The following is an 18937-nucleotide window of genomic DNA, read 5'->3' as shown; positions in this document are numbered from 1 at the left end:
GCACAACTAAGCAGTGTGATTGGCTGATGTTCCCAGTCTGATTCAAATGCAAAATTTGTGCCACTTTCTGGGACTCAATGAACTATAATTTTTTTTATTGCTAGACATAATGACGGGCCGGATAGAATCATTTGGCAGGCTGGATATGGCCCGCGGGCTGTATTTTGCCCACCCCTGCTCTACAATATATCCTGTGAAGTGGTGTGAGATATTCTCTTGGCATAATGTTAAATTTAAGGATTATTATTACATCTTCAGTGGGTACTTGGCCATTAAATATTATGCTCTCACTACCCTGTAGTAACATCTTACACTTCCAGTTTACAGAGTGAAAGCATTTTACAATCGTTTTAAGCACAATGTTTCAGGCTGAGTAGAATTAAGGAATATATGTATCCTTTGTAAATGTGGTGTACCTTGTCAAAGCTTCACCTCCTTTTAACCTAAAAAGGTACCTGCATATTTTGATTGACATATGGATTACCTTTTCTGTCAGTTTCCTTAATTTGAATATACATTCTCAAATTGCCTTTTTTTTCACATGGTTTGCATTAGATTATGTCTGCCGATGCCAATTGATGTGGTGTATACATGGGTGAATGGCACAGACCCAGGTCTGCTGAAGGAACTACACAGAGTAAGGCAACAAATGAAGGAAGACCAGCGTACTGTGAGGTGTGTTTTTCTCTCTGTAGTTAAGTTTGATTTTTATGTATAGCAATAGTTTTGCTTTTCAGATTTTTTAAAAATATACAACACCCAGGATTTGCTACCATATTGTGTGTCCCCTCAAGTTGTAGAAATGTTCAGTTTACATGACATCTGAAATACCAATGTGTTGCTTTCAATTACTTTCAAGGCAACCAGCAAACTACCTACTAAGGCAAGTAAGCTCAAGTAACAAGCAACCTAGACTCTCTGATTGAAACTCAATAACCTTCAGGGCCAATATCTTTGTTTATTAAGTTTCAGGGTTTGTTTAAGGTAAAGTACGTATATCTACAAAGGTCAGTACAGTAAAATGTATTCAAAATAGGATGCAAAGCACTGAATTACTGGTTCTGTAAAAATGAACGTTTGGTGATTATTTAAAATTATTGCTAACAATTCTTAGTAGAAAGTGAGTTGGCTACATGCTAATGATTCTTTCTTTAAAAAATGTTTTTTTTTAAAAAATAGCAACGTGTACATGCTTTGTGTGTCTTTGTGTGACGAGTACGTGCTAGGTTACTTAGTAACACAATAAACAGTAATGCAGGGACAGATATTGTGTTTTGCAGAGCTATGTATGATAGAGCATTATTGTTCACTGTCGGGCTGTAGGCATTTTTGGCTAATTGGGTAGTGCAGTTTTGTTTGGGCAGATGTTGCGAGGGTAGTGGGTGATGGGAATTTGGTTCCTCTTGTCCTTTATGCCTCTTGAGAGTCGGTGGAAAAGGGACCTGGAAGAGATGCTGAAAGAAGGAGCGTGGGATTTCACTGCACTGAGCTTTGTAGAAAGAGGCCTATACTTTCTGGAGTTTGCACTTTGATGCACTTCCAACTACAGTCACCAGTGTGGACAGAATGAAATTTAAAGTATTTGTGCAGGATGAGATAATTGCAATGTAGGATTAGGAGTTGCCCTCTCATATTATGCTGAACTGGTCCATTAACTGCTTCAAAATCATGATTCAGTTTGTGAAATTTAGTGATTCCTTTATACCTTGCAGCAATTTGTGGCAATCAACCTTGGGAGTAAAGAAGAAGGAGCAGGCCTTAACAATGTCAGTCTTCTGTTTTCTAGCACCTTTGCAGAGTTTTTGAAGGCTAATAGAAGAGTTGTTTGCAACATTTGTTTCAATAATTAATGTTTGGGAGGTGTGTATTTGATGTCTTTATGCCAAGAGGAATTTGGAGATTTGCTTATTGAAACTATTGACACAAGGATAAATAATCACTAATGTATAGATCAAATTCCTTTGTTACAGCGCAAACACTGGCAAGCTTTCTGCTGCATGTCAATCTAGAACCACTCTACCTATTAGGGCTTTGGCTTGCAGGGTTAAAGGGGGAAGAATCCCAATCTCTGGTGAATGATATATCCCTCCAAGTCGAATAATATGCCAGGCTAGCTGATCTGTCATCAACAATGCTTTGAACCTGCCTGTATTAGGTACCAGAGGGCTGAAACCACCACAGAGCAGTAACTTGATTCCAATCTTCTATTGCCAGGCATGTCACCTTGGAGCTAACTGAGTCCCAAAGAGATTGCTTATCCCTGTTTCTCTTCCTCTCCCCCAACAGGATATATTTACCAGTTAATGAGCACATGTTGGGTTACTGAGTAACACAGTAAATAGTAATGCAGGGCAATGATGACAAGTGAGGTTTGAGCCCTTGGTAGGTGAATAGCAGGTGCCAGGAAGTTGAAAGTTGCATGGTGAGCAGCAACCCATACGAGGATGATAGGTTGCTGGGAGATTGCTGGTATCAGGATAGACTGGTTGGGCCTTTTTTGCTAGAGCAGAAATGTTTAAGGGGAACTTAACAGAAGTGTTTCAAATCATTAAGGGTTTGATGAGTTAACATAAATCAGCTGTTTCCATTGGTTGGGGAGTCTAAGTAGGAGAAGCTAAGATAAGATCGGGACTAGGGGAATCAAAAAGAGGAACTACTTCATGCAGAAGGTACTGAGATTGTGCAACTCGCTATCTAAAGGTGTGATTGAATCAGATAATAATCAGATTGTTATAAATGCATTTAAGGAGAAGCTGGACTTCACATGAGGGAGAGGGGAATAGAAGAGTATGGGGGGGAATAAAGGAATGGGTGGAGATTTGTGTGGTGTATAAACACTGGCAAGGGGAATACTTTGGGCCAAGTGACCTGTTTCGTTACTGTACATTCTTTGTAAAGAAAAATGAGAATGAGCCCTTTGCCCCTTCTCAGCACAGTCCTAAAATATCCAAATAATAGTCAGTGTCCAGCACAAACCATAGATACTGATAAGAAGCATCACTTGGGATGGATTGTGTCTTCCAATCAAAACCTGTCATTTGGACGATAATAAGGTCTCCTCCTTTGGATTTGTGAAAATGGAAATCCTACTGATTCTGATGGTTTAGAATTTTCTCTAATTTCTCTGTCTCTTTTTGCCTTAACGATTTCAATTCAATAAAAAAAAATGTAGATCTGTTTTAAGGAAGTAACATTTTTTTTCTTCAATAGGGAAAGATTGGGAAATGCCACAGAAGCCACTAAGAAAAGGTATTAACTTAAAATCATCTTTGAAAAATGTACTTGGATTTGTATCAAGTTACTTTTTAACTGGTTTATAATTAGCAAGTTAACTATTGCTGACATTTCTCCAATGCAAATCTAGATAGGCACTGGAGGCAGAATGCTCATTTAATATCCATAAAACTGCAAGGGCCTCTGAATGTAGTAATTGCCCTGCCACAATTTTGGTAGAAGGTCGATATCGACTGAGATAATTTGTAGAGTACTCTAGATATTGCATCATCCTGATGAGTCAGTTTGACTCGCAGGATCCCCCTTTTTTTAAAAAAAAGACTTGCTGTTTGCTCCAAATCAACTAACTGTAATCAACAACTTAGGAGAACTGAGCAGCAATCCTATGCTCGGCTGATATTTGCATCTAATTTTCTAATAATACCCAACTTTTTTTGTCAGTGTCGAATTTAAACNTTTTTTGCATTCTTGTTTGCAAATTCTTGCTATCAATTCTATACATTTAAATATAAAAGAAAACTCCCAATCCAAAACGTCATCTTACAAGTGTCATTTTTCTTTTCCTTTTTATTTGATGAATGGTAGATGAGGGTTTTTTCATTCACTTATCTGTATAGTTTTATTCTTCACTCTTAATCATTAATAAGTAAAGTCAACAACATTCAAAATGTATTCAATTTATCACCTTCTGCATAAACATGAACAAATTCCTAGGTCACTCAGTAACTAGCATAAAACAATCAACTAGAAAAAAACTTTTTTTTTGAATCCTGTAGCTCAGTGGTTAGAACACTCACCTTGCAAGCGAGAGACCTGGGTTCGATTCCCAGCAAGGTGAAATGTTGGGCAAGTTTACTTACTCCACACACCTCTGTTTACCTAGCAGTAAGTAGGAACCTGGTTGTTAGTCGATTGGCGGATCGCTTTTCCAGGGATAACAATGCTTTAAAAAAATAATTTGGTCACTCAATCCACAACTGTTTGTGGGACACTGCTGTGCACATTTGGCTGCCGCGATTCGCGCACAAATATACAGTCAATTCACATTGCAGTATATTCTGTGAAGCGCTTTGAAATCTAGATGTGAAATGCAAGGATTATAAATTTATACTGAGGAGAGAAACTTTCCAATATCCGTTAAGAAATCAAACAGCAGTGACCGACTTCCTATTGGAGCATTTAGATTAAAATATCTGCCAAGATCTAATACATTAATGGAACAAGCTGGGTGGGCTGAATAATAATAATAATAATCTTTGCATTTAATATAGCTCCTTATCACGTCATTGAGACTGCTCAAAGCACTACACAGAATATATTATAAAGCGAATTGAATGGTTTTCTTTTTGAATATGAATGGAAGAGAATAATTAGGTGGTGATTGAACATAGCTTTTTCACATGAAAACCTATTTTAGAGCTATAAATGTTTATATTACAGCTAGAGGGACAACTGAACCAAGGTAGTAACTGAATTTATTTTCTTATTGCTTACAGTGAAAAGCAGCCAGAGTGCTTGTTATCAAATTGTGTAAAGGGGTCAATGCTTGTTTTGGATCCAAGCTTGCCAGCAAATGTCACAATCAAGGAACTGCCATCACTCTACCCTCATTTTCAATCTGGAAAACATATTTTGCAAATACCAAAGCCAAAAAACCCATTGTCCAACCTTACTGTGATTATGTTTGATAGCCAGAAGGACGGTAAGTACACAATCACTCCAAATTATGCTTGTGATCTAAGAACTTGAAGAGAGTTCTGGTTTAAGAAAAACTTCGAAAAGTGAAAAAATACACATAAAATAATTCTGAATATTTGTGGGTAAACAACTTTTTAAAAATATATATATTTTTCTGTTCAACAACATGGAGAGGACCGCTGGGCCTGGGGAACGGAATATTTTCCCATTTCAGAGGCATAAGGTCAACATTAAGCACTGCGTAGTCAGTTTCTGCAATATTGCAGTGCAGTTTTTTAGTTTCTAGCACTCAATGGGTGAACTACTTCAGTAAAAATAATACCCTATAAAATGTTATTTGTTTAATGTTAAAAGAATGTTTATTTGTATTCCTGAAGTCAATTAAAATGTAGGAATTGTATAGGTCTCAAAGGTGAAATGGTAAATCTGTAACAATGTACTTTTATTTTTAGTGGATAATGCACTTTCTGCAGTCCAAAAACAAAATGATAGACGTCTTGCTTGGAGAGGTTACTTGGTAGGTTTTTACATTTTATATATCATATATGACTGTTATAAATCATTTTTTGGGAATGTCTATTCGCATATTTTATCAACAGGTGTTTATTGTGAGTTATAACAACAACCAATTACGTTTATATGGCACCTTTCACATCGGGAGGACGTCCCAAGTATAATAAATACTAGGATTATAAAAAAAAATCAGATTGGATTGTAGGTTTACATTGGTGGCCAAATAAATACTAAAGTAAGGAAGTGAGTTTACACTGATTTGACATTGGGTAGGTTTGCAAGAGGAGTTTTAGGTAATTCCTTATCGAATGAGTATCAGAAACCATAGATAGGGTATAGGATAGGCGCCATTTGGAAAATTGGGTCGGTTACTGGGACAGACAAGGATAAGAAAGAATCTGACAGAAGATTTCAAAATCTGAAAAGTTTTGATGGCATCGAGAGTAAAAGATTATTCCTTTTGATTGTCAAATTCATAAGCAGGGTCCATAAGTTAGTATTGTCACTGGAGGATTTGAAGGAGAAGTTAGAAGTAACTTTCATTCAAATGAGTATTGGCCATGGAATCCTTTGACACAACTGACTTTTCAGGCTTAGACTTTTGATGAAGAATATTATGCAGTTAGAACCAAAGTAGCTTAAAAAGAGCGAGAGCTTGACTGCTTCAAATTATAATCAACGTAAGTGTGGAGTATAGATCTTTTCTTAGATCATTATCATATTTAGAAGATGATTCATTGAATGCTTAATTTATTTAATTGCCTTTGGTATAATCATAATGATCTGATTTCACTGGTATCTTGATGTGGAATTTATTTCAGTACTTTTATTTTCCTATATATTGCATCAAATTAATTATAAATTACATTGCGTTATTTCTACAGACAACAGACAAAGAATCTCCTGGATCAGTCTTGTTGCCGAATTTTGCTTTTCTAAGTGGGTTTCCAGGATCATGCAAAGAAGTGGAACAACTAAGAGCAAAACTTCCATTGATTGTCACCAGCAAAATGAAACAGGTAAGATCTGTTTTATTCATCATTATATGCAAACATTTCCCTTTAGTTATATAAGTAAATCAAACTATTTTTCATATCAATACATTGTAGAAAATTGGACTCCTGTTAGATTCTCATTTTGGGAGCATAACAAAATGTTTCCTTGTCTTTAAGTGTACGTATGAAAGCAACCATGTTGATATGCAAAATATAAAATTCTAAAGTAGTTTTACCTCTAATTTGTGCATATAGTAATATAGTTTGTTTCAGCTTGATGGATGTGAATTACTGAGAAGTAAATTGATGTTTCATTGACGGGTTTTGTTTTCAGCCACTGGAGGGTGCCCTTTACATTTACAAGTCTGAACACTGTTTTCAGTGTATTTTAGGATTTACAGATCCATGATATTCAAACCCATTTATAATCTTGTGCTTATAATAATGATGGAAATAATATTCTTTGCATTTGATATAGTGCCTTTCACGTCGGGAAGACGTCTCAAAGTGCTTCATAGGATATATGCACACATTAAGGAGATGCATTGGCAGCCAGGGATGAAGTTCATCTGTTATAATTGACTAAATGACTCACAAGATTGGTTCAGATGGAGAAGCCCTTTTGCCGCTGATCGAATATGTGGAAATTAATTTATCTGGTGGATGCGAACACTTGTGTGGCTGAATAATCTTCATTGTGTCGGGTTCCATTGAGTACTTCTGAAAATGGGCACATGGATCTGTTCATTGTCTGTCGGTCCATCCCCCTCCCTTTTTTTTAATCTCTTCTCCCCACCCTTCCCCTCCCTTACTTCACTTGAGTGGTTTTAACGCCAGAAATATCCATTCTCCAGACTTTTCTGACTAAAGAATGATAATGCGGAGATTAGAAGGTATCAAATTGGGGGGAAATAGCAAAACGTATCTTAAGCAAAATTAATTAATGGAAATGTGACCTGATGAGTGCTTTCTACTCTGTTGAATCAGAATGTAAACATATTTTATGTCTTGCATTGCTTGCCTTCAGTATTTATTATATAAAATTCAATGCTTACAGATAATAACTACTGAAGAGCACTGTTATAAAGTTATAAACTGTTATAAAGAGACATACTCTGTGAATTGTTGAATTATTATGGTGAAGATTTTACAGTGTTCTAAATATTGGCACAAGGTGTGGGGTAGTGCTTCATTTCTAACTAAAAGGGAGGGGTTTAGAGAAACAAACAGGTGTTTGGTTATCTAGGAGAGGTCGAATTATCCAGGAGAGCAGTTACAAACAGAAAAGCTGAGATAGTGTAACACAATATAGTTACTTCCTAAATTCAATAAGCTGCAATAAATCAACACAAACTAGGCAACACCCACAACAATGCAGGACTATCTCAGAATTGGTGCATTATTGCACTGCATTGTTAGAGGTGCTCTTCTACAGATGACATGTTAAACTGAGGCCGTCTGCTTACTCTTGTGATTCATTAGCTTGTTTGAGATCCCATAGCTCTATTTTGTAGAAGATCAAGGAGTTTTCCTGACATCCTATTCAATTTTCTTTCTTCATCCAAATTCACTAATGAACAGAATAAATGCGGCCATTCATTTTTGTGAGATATTGCTTGTGCAAATTAACTGCATTGTTTGATATAGCACCATATCATGTCAAAGCTTCCTAAATAATTCACAATGGTTGTTTCCATAAACCACTACTGCACACTTCAAAGCAACTAATTCCTTGAGAAGCTTTGACATGATATGGCGCTATATCAAATATTACTTATTTCAGCAAGGTACATGTGTGCCATTTTAATGGTATTAATCTTTAGCCTTATTTCAGTTAATGTGTTGTGTAATGAGTAACTACTTTGAAGTTGCAATGAGGAATAGTTTGATCAGAATTGAGGATCTTACAAATTCTACGGATAGAGTTTCTGTGAATTCTTTTACTGAGTGACCACATTCATTCCACAGTACTGTCACCTTCATAGCTAAATACCGTTGTCTTGGAAGTTCAAATCGGTCACGGCAACATTCATCAGACAATAGCTTCTATGTGATCATCTTTCAATTGTTCTAGCTATTCTTGATCTCTTTCCTTGAAAAGTACAACAGGCATTTAGTTCTTAGCTAAAGGGGTATTTTTAGAGTGTCTATAGTATGACAATGATGCACAGTTTTGGCTGTTTCTGTTTTTCAGTAAACAGATTAGCCTGATAAATAACGTTTTCAGATTAATTAAAATGTTTGTTTTTAAAAACAAAACTACATTGGAATTGCTGACTAGTTAAGAAAAAATCTGAAGGCTTCAGTAATCCATGAATATCCTTAATCATAACAGGTTTGAAGCAATTTATAATATTTTGAAACTGGATTTTTTCAGGCAATGCAGTGGCATTCTGTGATCCCTCTGTAGTCTGAAACAAAAACAGAAGTCGCTGGGTACACTCAGCAGGACAGGCAGCTTTTAAGAGCTAACAGAGAGGGGGGAGGCAGGGCAAGGAAGACAACAACAACAACTTGGATTTATATAGTGCTCTCCACACCGGATGGCGTCTCAGAGCGCTTCACAGTAATGGATTCCGGGGCCGATCCATGGGGGATGGGGAGGAAGGTGACCAAAGGCGAGGTCGAAGAGAAAGGTCTTCAGCAATGACCTGAAAATAGGAAGAGAGGGAGCGAGGAAGGGAATTCCAGAGCCTCGGGGCATAGTGGCTGAAGGCACAGCTGCGAGGGTGGAGCAGAGGACTCGGGGGACGAGGAGGAGGCCAGACCCGGACAAAGGAGAAAATGGGCTAGAAGACGGGGGGATGATGGGTTAAAGATGTGTCAATGATGCAAAGCAAAGGGGGGGATTGCAACAAAACAGGGGAAAGTTTACTGCAAAGTTTCAGAAGTGGACAAAATATAATTTATGGTAAATGAGGGGTAGACAAACAATCAGGTGATGATTCACCCCAGGCAGCTCTTGCCATTATTAAGGGTCTTGAAAGTGGATCACTACCTTGTCCATTAGTCTAGAAATTATGTAACCAGATAGAACAAATGATTGAAGAACAATAATTTCTTCTTCTGAAAGGTTACCTCTGCCCAATGTACTGTTGCTGAATGATGTCCCAGCTTGAAAATGGTGCCAGCTGATTACATTCATGTAGGGAGTTAATCTGCAGTTATCCATAAAATGGCGAATGTACGTCAGGGTTTTCTACTGCTATATGGATTGACAGACATAATGTTATTGTTCCCAGTAATTGTATCTTCCATGCGCATGTGTAGATTAAAAATAAACCATTTCCCTTCTTTCAACTAAAATGATAATCATCTATTTATTCCCTATAGACTTTAAAGACGATGTGACTCCATAATGTTGTTTAGCAGTTACTCAACTTAGCACTTAGAAAAATGATCCTGAAAGCATTGCATCACAGATTCACCAATGATTCACACACCATGTGCTTATGCTCTGATCTGCCTTATGGAGTGGAGGCTTGCTTTGTCCTTCATTCCTTTTCCATCAAAGAAGAAGTGGGTTCTTAGGCGTCTTTTAGGAAAGGCTAGATAGAGACTGTCATCCGAGATGTAAATGTTTCATTTTGTCACTCCAATGCCTCAATAAGATTGAATTATAATATTCAGTCTTCTGATGTGTTGGAAAATTCACTTATTGGGTTTTGAGAAAATTTTCCTGATGTGGGTTCCTATTCCCGAATGGAGGCTTGGTAAAAGAGTAAGTTTAGATTTTCAAGAATTTAAGAAAATTCCACAATACTGGAGAAATAATTAGGAAAGCTAGAGAATGTAGGAGAGAAAATTAGAGGAAGAACAGTAAATAATCAGTGCCTCAGGTACCATCACCGTACTCCTGCCAGCTACAACAGAAAATAATGTTCTACTGTATATTGTTGACCTTTAGCAATATTTCCTTGGGTGAGTACTTGGAACATAAACTATTCCCCAACTTAATAATAACTGTAGTAACAGTAAGAACTAATAATTAATATTTCAGTGCCATTATTATGGAAATAGTTTTATGTACGTGTGTGTGTGGGAAGAAAAAAAAGTCACATGAAGTACAGAATTCTCTAGAGCTCACTTGTCTTGATTCCTAATTTAATTTAGTTGCTTTTCATAGTACAATAATTGATCATAACCCTCAAATTTTTTTTGCAAAATAACCTTGGTTTAAGAATAACTATTATATGTGTAAAGTTCCCTTAATGTACCTTAAATATTTTTCCTAATATCTAATAAAGAACAACATCCAAAGCAGTGATCTGAAGCATAGTTTAATTTGTTCATATTGTGAACAATTAACTGTGAGTATAGATGTTAATTGAAAAGTTAATTTCTAATAATAACCTATGCACTGGAGCAATAAAAGCAATTTGTTTTTTAAAAAGAAAAAACGTCCTTTTGTGACATGAATGTCCAGTGATTCATTGAATGCTAAGTTCTTTCTGTTAACAGTTCTAATGTGAGCAGCAACAAATTCTTCACAAGACCTGATGAACCCTAGCAACTGCACAAGATTCTTCCTCCCCTAAATAAGGCTAGGCTTAGAGCAACAACATTCATTCCACTTGGCGCTGGTGATGGGCACCGGTGAGCATACTTTGGTGGCTGTGTTATGGCTTATGACATTACCTCACCACCACGGGGTGAAGTCGTCTCCTCATCAGCATGTTTGAATGTATTTTTGGAACAGCGTAGCCTTATCATTTTGAATGATCCTAGGTTTTTATAATCGCGTAAAAATGCAGGTGACATGAAATGGTATCCATTTATATACAACTTGTAGACAGGCAGCTGTGTAATTTACAAGCCTGACAGCTGGCATTCTTGTTCAGACGCTAGTAATCATTAATATTGAGCCAGCTTACTCAGTGAGGAAGAAATCTGGGCTCAATTTTCATCTCTGGAAAGATTGTATTTTTATTTTTAATGGTCAATATTTGGCTGGAAGCCACTGTGTAATTTAGTAGAGTTCTGATGAGATCAGTCAAATTCTGCTGAAAGAGCACATAGGTTATAGGAAAAGTGGTTACGTTAGAATAACTTGAAAACAAAGTTATCTTGAAAGTTGAAAGCATTGCATCTGGTTTAACTTTTGATTGCTTGATTCTTAAAGGATTATTTAATGTATATCTTAGAAACAAATCTTTTATGTATTCATTTTTATTCAGTGCTGGTGAGGTACATTTTCCTCCTTCCTTTCTATGCAAAAGCTTGCTGTTTACTGTCCTGGAGTATTGATAGAACTGTTGCCTATAAATATGTAATCACTACACTTTGCTTTAAAAACCTATGAAGTGCTTTCAGACATTTTAACAAAGCGCTGTATTAAATGCAAGAATTATTGTTATGGATCATTAAACGTATTGAATAGAATATTTTGTGGATTTACTCCTCCCAATTGAAGACTAAACTATACATTACCAAGGAATGAACTTTAAATTAAAGGTTATTGGTGAGGTTTGGCATTGCCAAACAAAGTACAAAGATTCCTTGCATTTGATAAGCCTTGCATTTGAGGACTCCTTTTTGAACGGAGGCAATAAATTCAGGATGTTGGTTTTAAACTCCAAAACTGATCAATAATTATAAATGGAGTTTCATCTGGAAAAATTCAGTTTCAATTGAAATGCTTTGTGCCTGAACAAGGTTTTAATACTGCACTGCATTTAAATTGTTTTATTGGGTTTCGAACAAGCTTAATTTGCCTTTTAAGACTATGACCATGACCTATTATGACATTTTGTTCAGGTGAATACTCTTGTAAGTAATGCTGCCTTTTTACAAACTGATTGACTTGCGAACCTTTGTTTCCAAATTTTTACTCTGAAAAAATTGTATTCTAAAATATTGAAGAGTAAAATGGTACAATGGAATTCTCTTTCCAGCTGCAGCTGTATTCTGAAGCTGGTGTTGCACTGTTGGTACTCAATGATCCCAAGGATTTTATGGAACTAACTAAACAGCCTAAGAAGAACATGACTATAGAAGGAAAAGAATTGACAATCAATCCGATTTATTTACTGTGGGATCTCAGTACTATCAGTCAGGTAAGTTACCTATTCAGCAAGGAGCTCAGTGGTTAGAGCACTCGCCTTGCAAGTGAGAGACCTGGGTTTGATTCCCGACAGAACAAAACCTTGGGCAAGTTTGCTTACTCCACATGCCTGATAATAATCCCTCAAGACAAAAAATAATAAATTGGTCACTTCAATCCACGACTGTTTATCGGACACTGCTGTGTGCAATTGGCTGCCGCGTTTCGCCCACACAAAAAAAACAGTCAATTCACTTTACAGTATATTGTGTGAAGCGCTTTGAGACGTCTAGAACACGTGAAAAGCGCTGTATCAAATGCAAGAATTACTATTACTTAGCTTTCTGGGCATTGTTCATTTTGTAGTTATCTTGTTTTTATTTTTTTAAATGCTTAATTTTCTTTTAGTAATTTTGACTTTTGCCCAACATGGAATGTACCAAAACCCTTTTTTTCTGTCTGTGGTAATGCAATTCATGTTGGCACTGTACACCACAGGTAAGTTTCACTGTTACATTTCACATACAGTGTTTCTCTTGCTGCATATATTGCATTTTTATATTTCACTTGCTTTTTAAGTTGACAAGTATTTTTTAATCTCACCCTAGCATCAAAAAGATAATAATAACCCTTGTATTTGATATAGCGCCTCATCAAGTGTTCAAGACATCTCAAAGCGTTATATCAAATGCAAGCAGATTGCTACTTATGCTTAAATTGATTAACATAATTAACCTTTGTTTCCATCTCCAACCGACTTATGTAGTATTGGATCTATGGATCTACGGATCTACTGTTAATCTTTTTATATACAAATTTTCAGCAAACTTGTTGAAGTGTTTGGCAACTCTTATTGCAGTTTTGTCACTACAGCTTTATTACTGATCATAAATGATGCATGGAAACCCTATAGCAAGCCACGAGGGAGACCTCTTGAGTGTTCTTGCATTCCTTCCAGCAACTGATTTAGAGCAGCAGCAGTAAAGGACAAGAGCAAGGACAAGCCTCCTATTTGCCCTTTTGTTTAGAATCTGTGTCAAAGGAATCTAATGAGTGGAATTGCTTCTCTTTTGTATTTTTAATTGTGCATAAATAAATGTTAAACTTAATTAGTGCAGGATAATGGAAGTAGAAGAATATTAGAAATGTGTTGTATGTACTTTGGGCAAAACAGTAAGAAAATCACATAATAGGGGTCAAACGTAATTGCAGCTTCTATATGTGCTCTTGCAAATAAATGTCTTGAGACCTTTAAACAGGTTCTGTAAAACATTTAATCAAAGCAAACAGAAGTGTTTCTATTCCTTTTTAAATTCCTGAATGCTTTCTAGGCACCTTGGGTTAAGAATTGCATTTTGCAGAAAAATATTTTTGTATTTGTGAAATCTGTGACCATATGAAATCTACTATTTATAATAGTGATTTTTCTTTCCTTTCTTTCTACCATTGCAAGCCCTAACTTCTACTTTTTTAAAAAAAAACAATCTGCTGTTGGAGAAGAACACTGGTAGATGAATGACAACTGGAAGTAAAAATAGCTCATTGGATTTAAGCCTATGTTTTGGTTGGTGGTGCTTAAGTCCTGGTGGCCAGAATTACTTCTATAGAAATCTATTGTAAAAATGATTGATTTTGTTATTAGATTTGACATAGAAGAATGAAAAGTGGTGTTTTTTGTCACAAGTGATCAAATGTGCCATTTGACAACCCAGTTACTCAGTGATATCAGTAATGCTGAGTATTTCAAATTTACCAAGTAGAATTTTCTTTAATGTTATCAATCTGTACCCGGACTCTATTTTCAATGTTCAGTTTTACTGAGAAATCTGTTTAATGAAGTGGGTAGTTTATGTAACTAAATTAATAGTATTGTGTAAGTATTGTTTTTTTTGCAAAAGTCATTGCCTTGAGCTCCATCGCCAGACCTATTGGACAAGCAGAAAATCTGTTCTCATTCGTGTTGTATTACAAATGTTAAAGTGGCTTCAAGGATGTGTTTGCACAAGTAGCTATTCGTTGGTCGGCCTGCCTCCCACACTTATTTGTGGGACACTACTTCACCTCTGCTTGGTGCCTCTCCACTTAATGGACAAAGTTTGAAATTTGCTTTGTGGGGAATTATGTGTCTAATAGTGCCCAGCACCTCAGGATGTCCTCACAAAGTGAAAGGAGCTATATAAATGCAGTTGGTAGTGGTTGTTATAGTACATCTTACTCCCCCACAATATTTGAACTACTTATTTATCTGTATAATAGCTGTCATTTATTTCAATTATTTTGTCTAAGTGTGTTCTAAATTCATTACATGCAATATATTTAATTATTTCTGCTATCACATTTGATGGTTGGGATACTCTTGTAACTAAATATTTGGAAGTGACAAAACAATTTAGTGTGAAATTCTTACAGTAATTTTGATTCTGGTAGCTTACATACATTTAGTAGATGATGTAAGTAGATTCATCACCAGCTATATCTTTTCCACAAGTCTAAGCAGGATGATGATATTTCAGCCAGTCGATTTGAGGACAATGAGGAACTGCGATACTCTCTACGGTCTGTGGAGAAATATGCACCTTGGGTTCGACACATCTTTATTGTGACAAATGGTCAGATTCCTTCTTGGCTTAACTTGGACAATCCTCGTGTTACAATAGTATCACACCAGGTACCAATAATATTTTAAAACATATTTTTCAATAGCAGTAACTTTACTAAGTGGGAACATTACAAAGTGAAAAGGCAAATTAATATCAACCTAGAGTTGAAACATCTTTCTCTTGTTATTGTTCTATGCTTGGGCTCCATATAGCCAGGTTTTGAAATTGTGTTGATCATAGTTTCCAACTCGTACTGTCCTGTTTTTTGATGCGAGTTTCTCCACTGGCATTAACAGCTATATCCCATCATATTTTTCCAGTCTGTTATCACAGAAAGTTAACTTCACTGCTGCTGTGCCTAGTAAGAGCCAATCCTAAAATCAATTGATAAGTGTGATTATTGATGAGTTGATATATTCCACATCTTTTCCAACTAGATATTAAGGAATAATGTCCTTTTTTTGTCTAAATGTGTGTCAGATTGAAGTTCCTTGAAAGTTAATATCTCTTACGTTCAGTACAATTGAGATCCTATATAGGGTATCTGCAAAATGTACTTCATCTTCCTGGTGTGAAAAACACTATATCAAATGCAAGGATTGTTTGGTTGTTTATTCATATTGTTGATTTATTTTTCTAGGACATATTCAGGAATGTCAGCCATTTGCCAACATTTAGTTCCCCAGCTATTGAAACACACATACATCGAATTCCAGGTCTTTCTCAAAAATTCATTTACCTAAATGATGATGTCATGTTTGGAAAGGAAGTGTGGCCTGATGATTTCTACACTCATTCCAATGGACAAAAGGTAACCTTTTAAAATAGCAATAGCGAGGCTAGAATCTGAACAAGTATCAAATAAGACTGGCTTTTGAATGGCAAGGTTTATCTTTGCTGGAATATCTGTTGTTTTTGCTTGCATCAATCAATTTGGCAAATTCAGTGATGAGTTTATTTTAACATTCATTAAAAATTATACATTACTGGGGAAGCAGGGTAAGAATTGCTTCTAATTTCTTTAAGACTTATAAAAAGGATTACGTCTAATCTGGTTAAGCAGCCAAAAATATTCCTGATGGTACAGAAGTCAATCTTCAGTTTTTTTAAATATTAGGTTTATCTCACTTGGCCCGTACCGAATTGTGCTGATGGATGTCCTGGGTCCTGGATTAAAGATGGCTACTGTGATAAGGCTTGCAATAATTCAGCTTGCGACTGGGATGGAGGTGATTGCCTTGGTAGGTGGATCAACCTTTGTGAACATTGCAGCACTAGCTTGCACATTTATGATAGGGAAATAATTTAGATTTAGAAGTCAGTTTTCTGTGATCATTTTTAGATTTGTTCTCATTTTTGCAACTTCCATATACAGATATGGATATTTGACATTAGTATAAAAACCAATACATTCCTGGAAAATGTGTTATCCCTTTGTTGCACCCTGTCAAAGGCCATTTTAATCTTTTATGTGCTGAATAGTAGTAGTACACAGGATATTTCAATCCAGCCAATCCACATTGATGTCGTTACATTGGGTAACTGCATCAATGCTCTCGTTCTTGTATTAATTACAAGACTCTCCTGGATACAAGTGTTCATTCACTTCAAGGCTGTTTGGTGGACATTGTTGTGTGCAAACTGGTTGCTGTTTGCCTACAGAACTACACTGTCTCTACACTCTAGAATGTGAAGCACTCTGAGATTTCCTTCTGATGTGAAAGGCTCTACATCAAATGCAAGGATTATTATATCAATGTTGAGTGGAGTTTGCTCTACAGGTTAGCTTTTTGTCTGAAATAGTGACAATTTATCTACAATGTTCTAATTCTAGGTAATCTTGGTGGTCGTATTGCTGTTGGTGGAGGAGTAGGAGTAGCAAATGCTCAACTGTGGCAGCTTAATGGAGGCTTTCCTGGTGTATCCTACTGTAACCAAGGTTGTGCTAACTCTTGGTTAGCTGACAAGTTTTGTGACCAAGCATGTAATGTCTTGGCGTGTGGATTTGATGCAGGTGACTGCGGACAGGGTAAGTGAACTTTCAATCTTAAATGACTTACTTTCTACCAATATAATACCTTGCTTATTTTAACTTGATGCCAGATTTATACATTAACTTAAATTAACATTTGTTTTGACCCAGTAACCCCCAGTTTAGTGCCATGGCTTGCAGTTTGTCTGAATGCTTAGCTTGACTTTGTATGTGAAACCGTGTAAAAGGAAAACATTGCTTGCTTGAAAACTCGACAGGAATTACATATTCATATCATGGTCATGAGATTTTTATATTGGAGTTTGCAATCTTAACCTAAATATCAACTGAGGCCTGGTTTGTTCTCATTTCATTTGTATTATAATTAATCCTTTTTAGAAGAGAGTTTATTTTTAATACTGCATCTTCAAGTAGGGTGTAAATTTTGTTGATGCTTGCTGTAATAACATGATATATTTGACTATCTCTTCTACAGATCACTTTGGTCAGTTGTATGAAGTGACTCTTATCTTTAATCAAACTCGTTACATCCTGCCAAAAGGTGAGGCTTTGCCTATCTTCAGGTTTGACAGTTTTTCTGACAAAATCATTGAGGCATCATTTACCGATAACCCAATAATTCGTCATGCTTCTGTTGCTAACAAATGGAAGACGATCCACTTGATCATGCATGGAAGTATGAATGCAACTTCAATTAATTTCAACTTGAATTTCTTGGACAAAAGCGCCAAAGAGATGAAAATGCAACTCATTATAGATGTCGACACAAGAGAAGTTCAGAAATCAAATGAGTCGACCTCTCGTAGGACAGAGATCAAACCCAGAAATGTCACTGCAGCACCATCTGAAGTAGAAGTTCTATTTGAAGAAATTCCTCAAGAATTGCGATTCCCTAAAATTCATGCAAGACCTTTAGATAAGGTGGATGCCATTCCATTCATTAATGTATCAGTATTGCCTGCTAATGTTCAGGAGGAGCTGAAAATATTGGATACAAAATTAAAAGATGGTGATATCACTGTTAAAGGGTACAATCGAACAAAGGCATTGATGTTGGAGCCCTTCCGAAAGCTTGCACATCCTTTCGAACTGATGGTTGCAAAGGTTATTCTGCCACAGGACACAGGATTAAATAAAAGTAATGACAAGATTGAACCTCCAAGGATTGCAGACTTGAAGGAAAAGACATTTGCTGGCAGAGATAATATGAAAAAGAATGGAGAAGATGCAATGTATTTACCCAAACGTAATAATCTCTTAACAGAAGAGCAATTAGAGAAAGTTAGAAAAATGAATCCAGAAGCTAATCGTAAAATATCTATTACTCCCTCAGTTCCTATGAAAATTGATGGGTTGTTAAACAGTACCATCAAACCAGTGATTGCCCTGCCTAGAAAAGAGATCAGACCCACCACTGCCCAGAAAATTCTTAATATTCTTATTCCAAATGATAGTATCAAGCTAAAACATGGTCAGATTGCTAGGGGAATCGAAAGAAATGTTAAATACAAAGTCAGAGGAGGTGAAGCGTTGGGAGATGCCAATGCTGGTGCAGAAACTGAAATGAAACAAGAAATGGATGGAGAAAATGCAAGGCTTGCCAGCAGAAAGCTGCAGCATTACAAAGGATGGAACGCTGGCTTCTTACCTTGGGAAAAGCATGGATATTTCCAAGACTTGTTAGAAGTAAGTAAAGTTTTCCAGTGTATTCAGTGATTGGTTAAGTATGAATGCAATTCTTAAATGTGTTTCTATGAGAAATTGTTCTCTGTTAGAAAGTATTGCTGTCACACAGAGTAAGGTGAAATTCATTGTATATAGAATATATGTAAATTTATAATTTTTCCAGCTTAATTTGTTT

General features: G+C 36.2%; 1 protein-coding gene across 2 annotated transcripts in view; it reads left to right on the top strand.

The window, feature by feature from the left end:
* The window catches only part of gnptab (N-acetylglucosamine-1-phosphate transferase subunits alpha and beta), a 42791-nt gene that overhangs the window by 9463 nt on the left and 14391 nt on the right, over window positions 1-18937 (top strand). For both annotated transcript variants that reach the window (XM_007895374.2, XM_007895375.2), the window contains exons 4-14: window positions 556-675; window positions 3211-3249; window positions 4731-4936; window positions 5385-5449; window positions 6330-6464; window positions 12335-12496; window positions 14972-15151; window positions 15724-15894; window positions 16201-16324; window positions 16918-17112; window positions 17552-18762. In XM_007895374.2, the coding sequence (XP_007893565.1) occupies window positions 556-675; window positions 3211-3249; window positions 4731-4936; window positions 5385-5449; window positions 6330-6464; window positions 12335-12496; window positions 14972-15151; window positions 15724-15894; window positions 16201-16324; window positions 16918-17112; window positions 17552-18762 (2608 nt within the window). The remainder of the gene's footprint in view (window positions 1-555; window positions 676-3210; window positions 3250-4730; window positions 4937-5384; window positions 5450-6329; window positions 6465-12334; window positions 12497-14971; window positions 15152-15723; window positions 15895-16200; window positions 16325-16917; window positions 17113-17551; window positions 18763-18937) is intronic.

The sequence above is a fragment of the Callorhinchus milii genome, unplaced genomic scaffold (assembly GCF_018977255.1).
Source record: "Callorhinchus milii isolate IMCB2004 unplaced genomic scaffold, IMCB_Cmil_1.0 Scaffold5, whole genome shotgun sequence".
NCBI classification, from domain to species: domain Eukaryota; kingdom Metazoa; phylum Chordata; class Chondrichthyes; order Chimaeriformes; family Callorhinchidae; genus Callorhinchus; species Callorhinchus milii.
The sequence above is the reverse complement of the archived record's forward strand: the minus strand, read 5'-3'. Positions and strand labels throughout refer to the sequence as shown.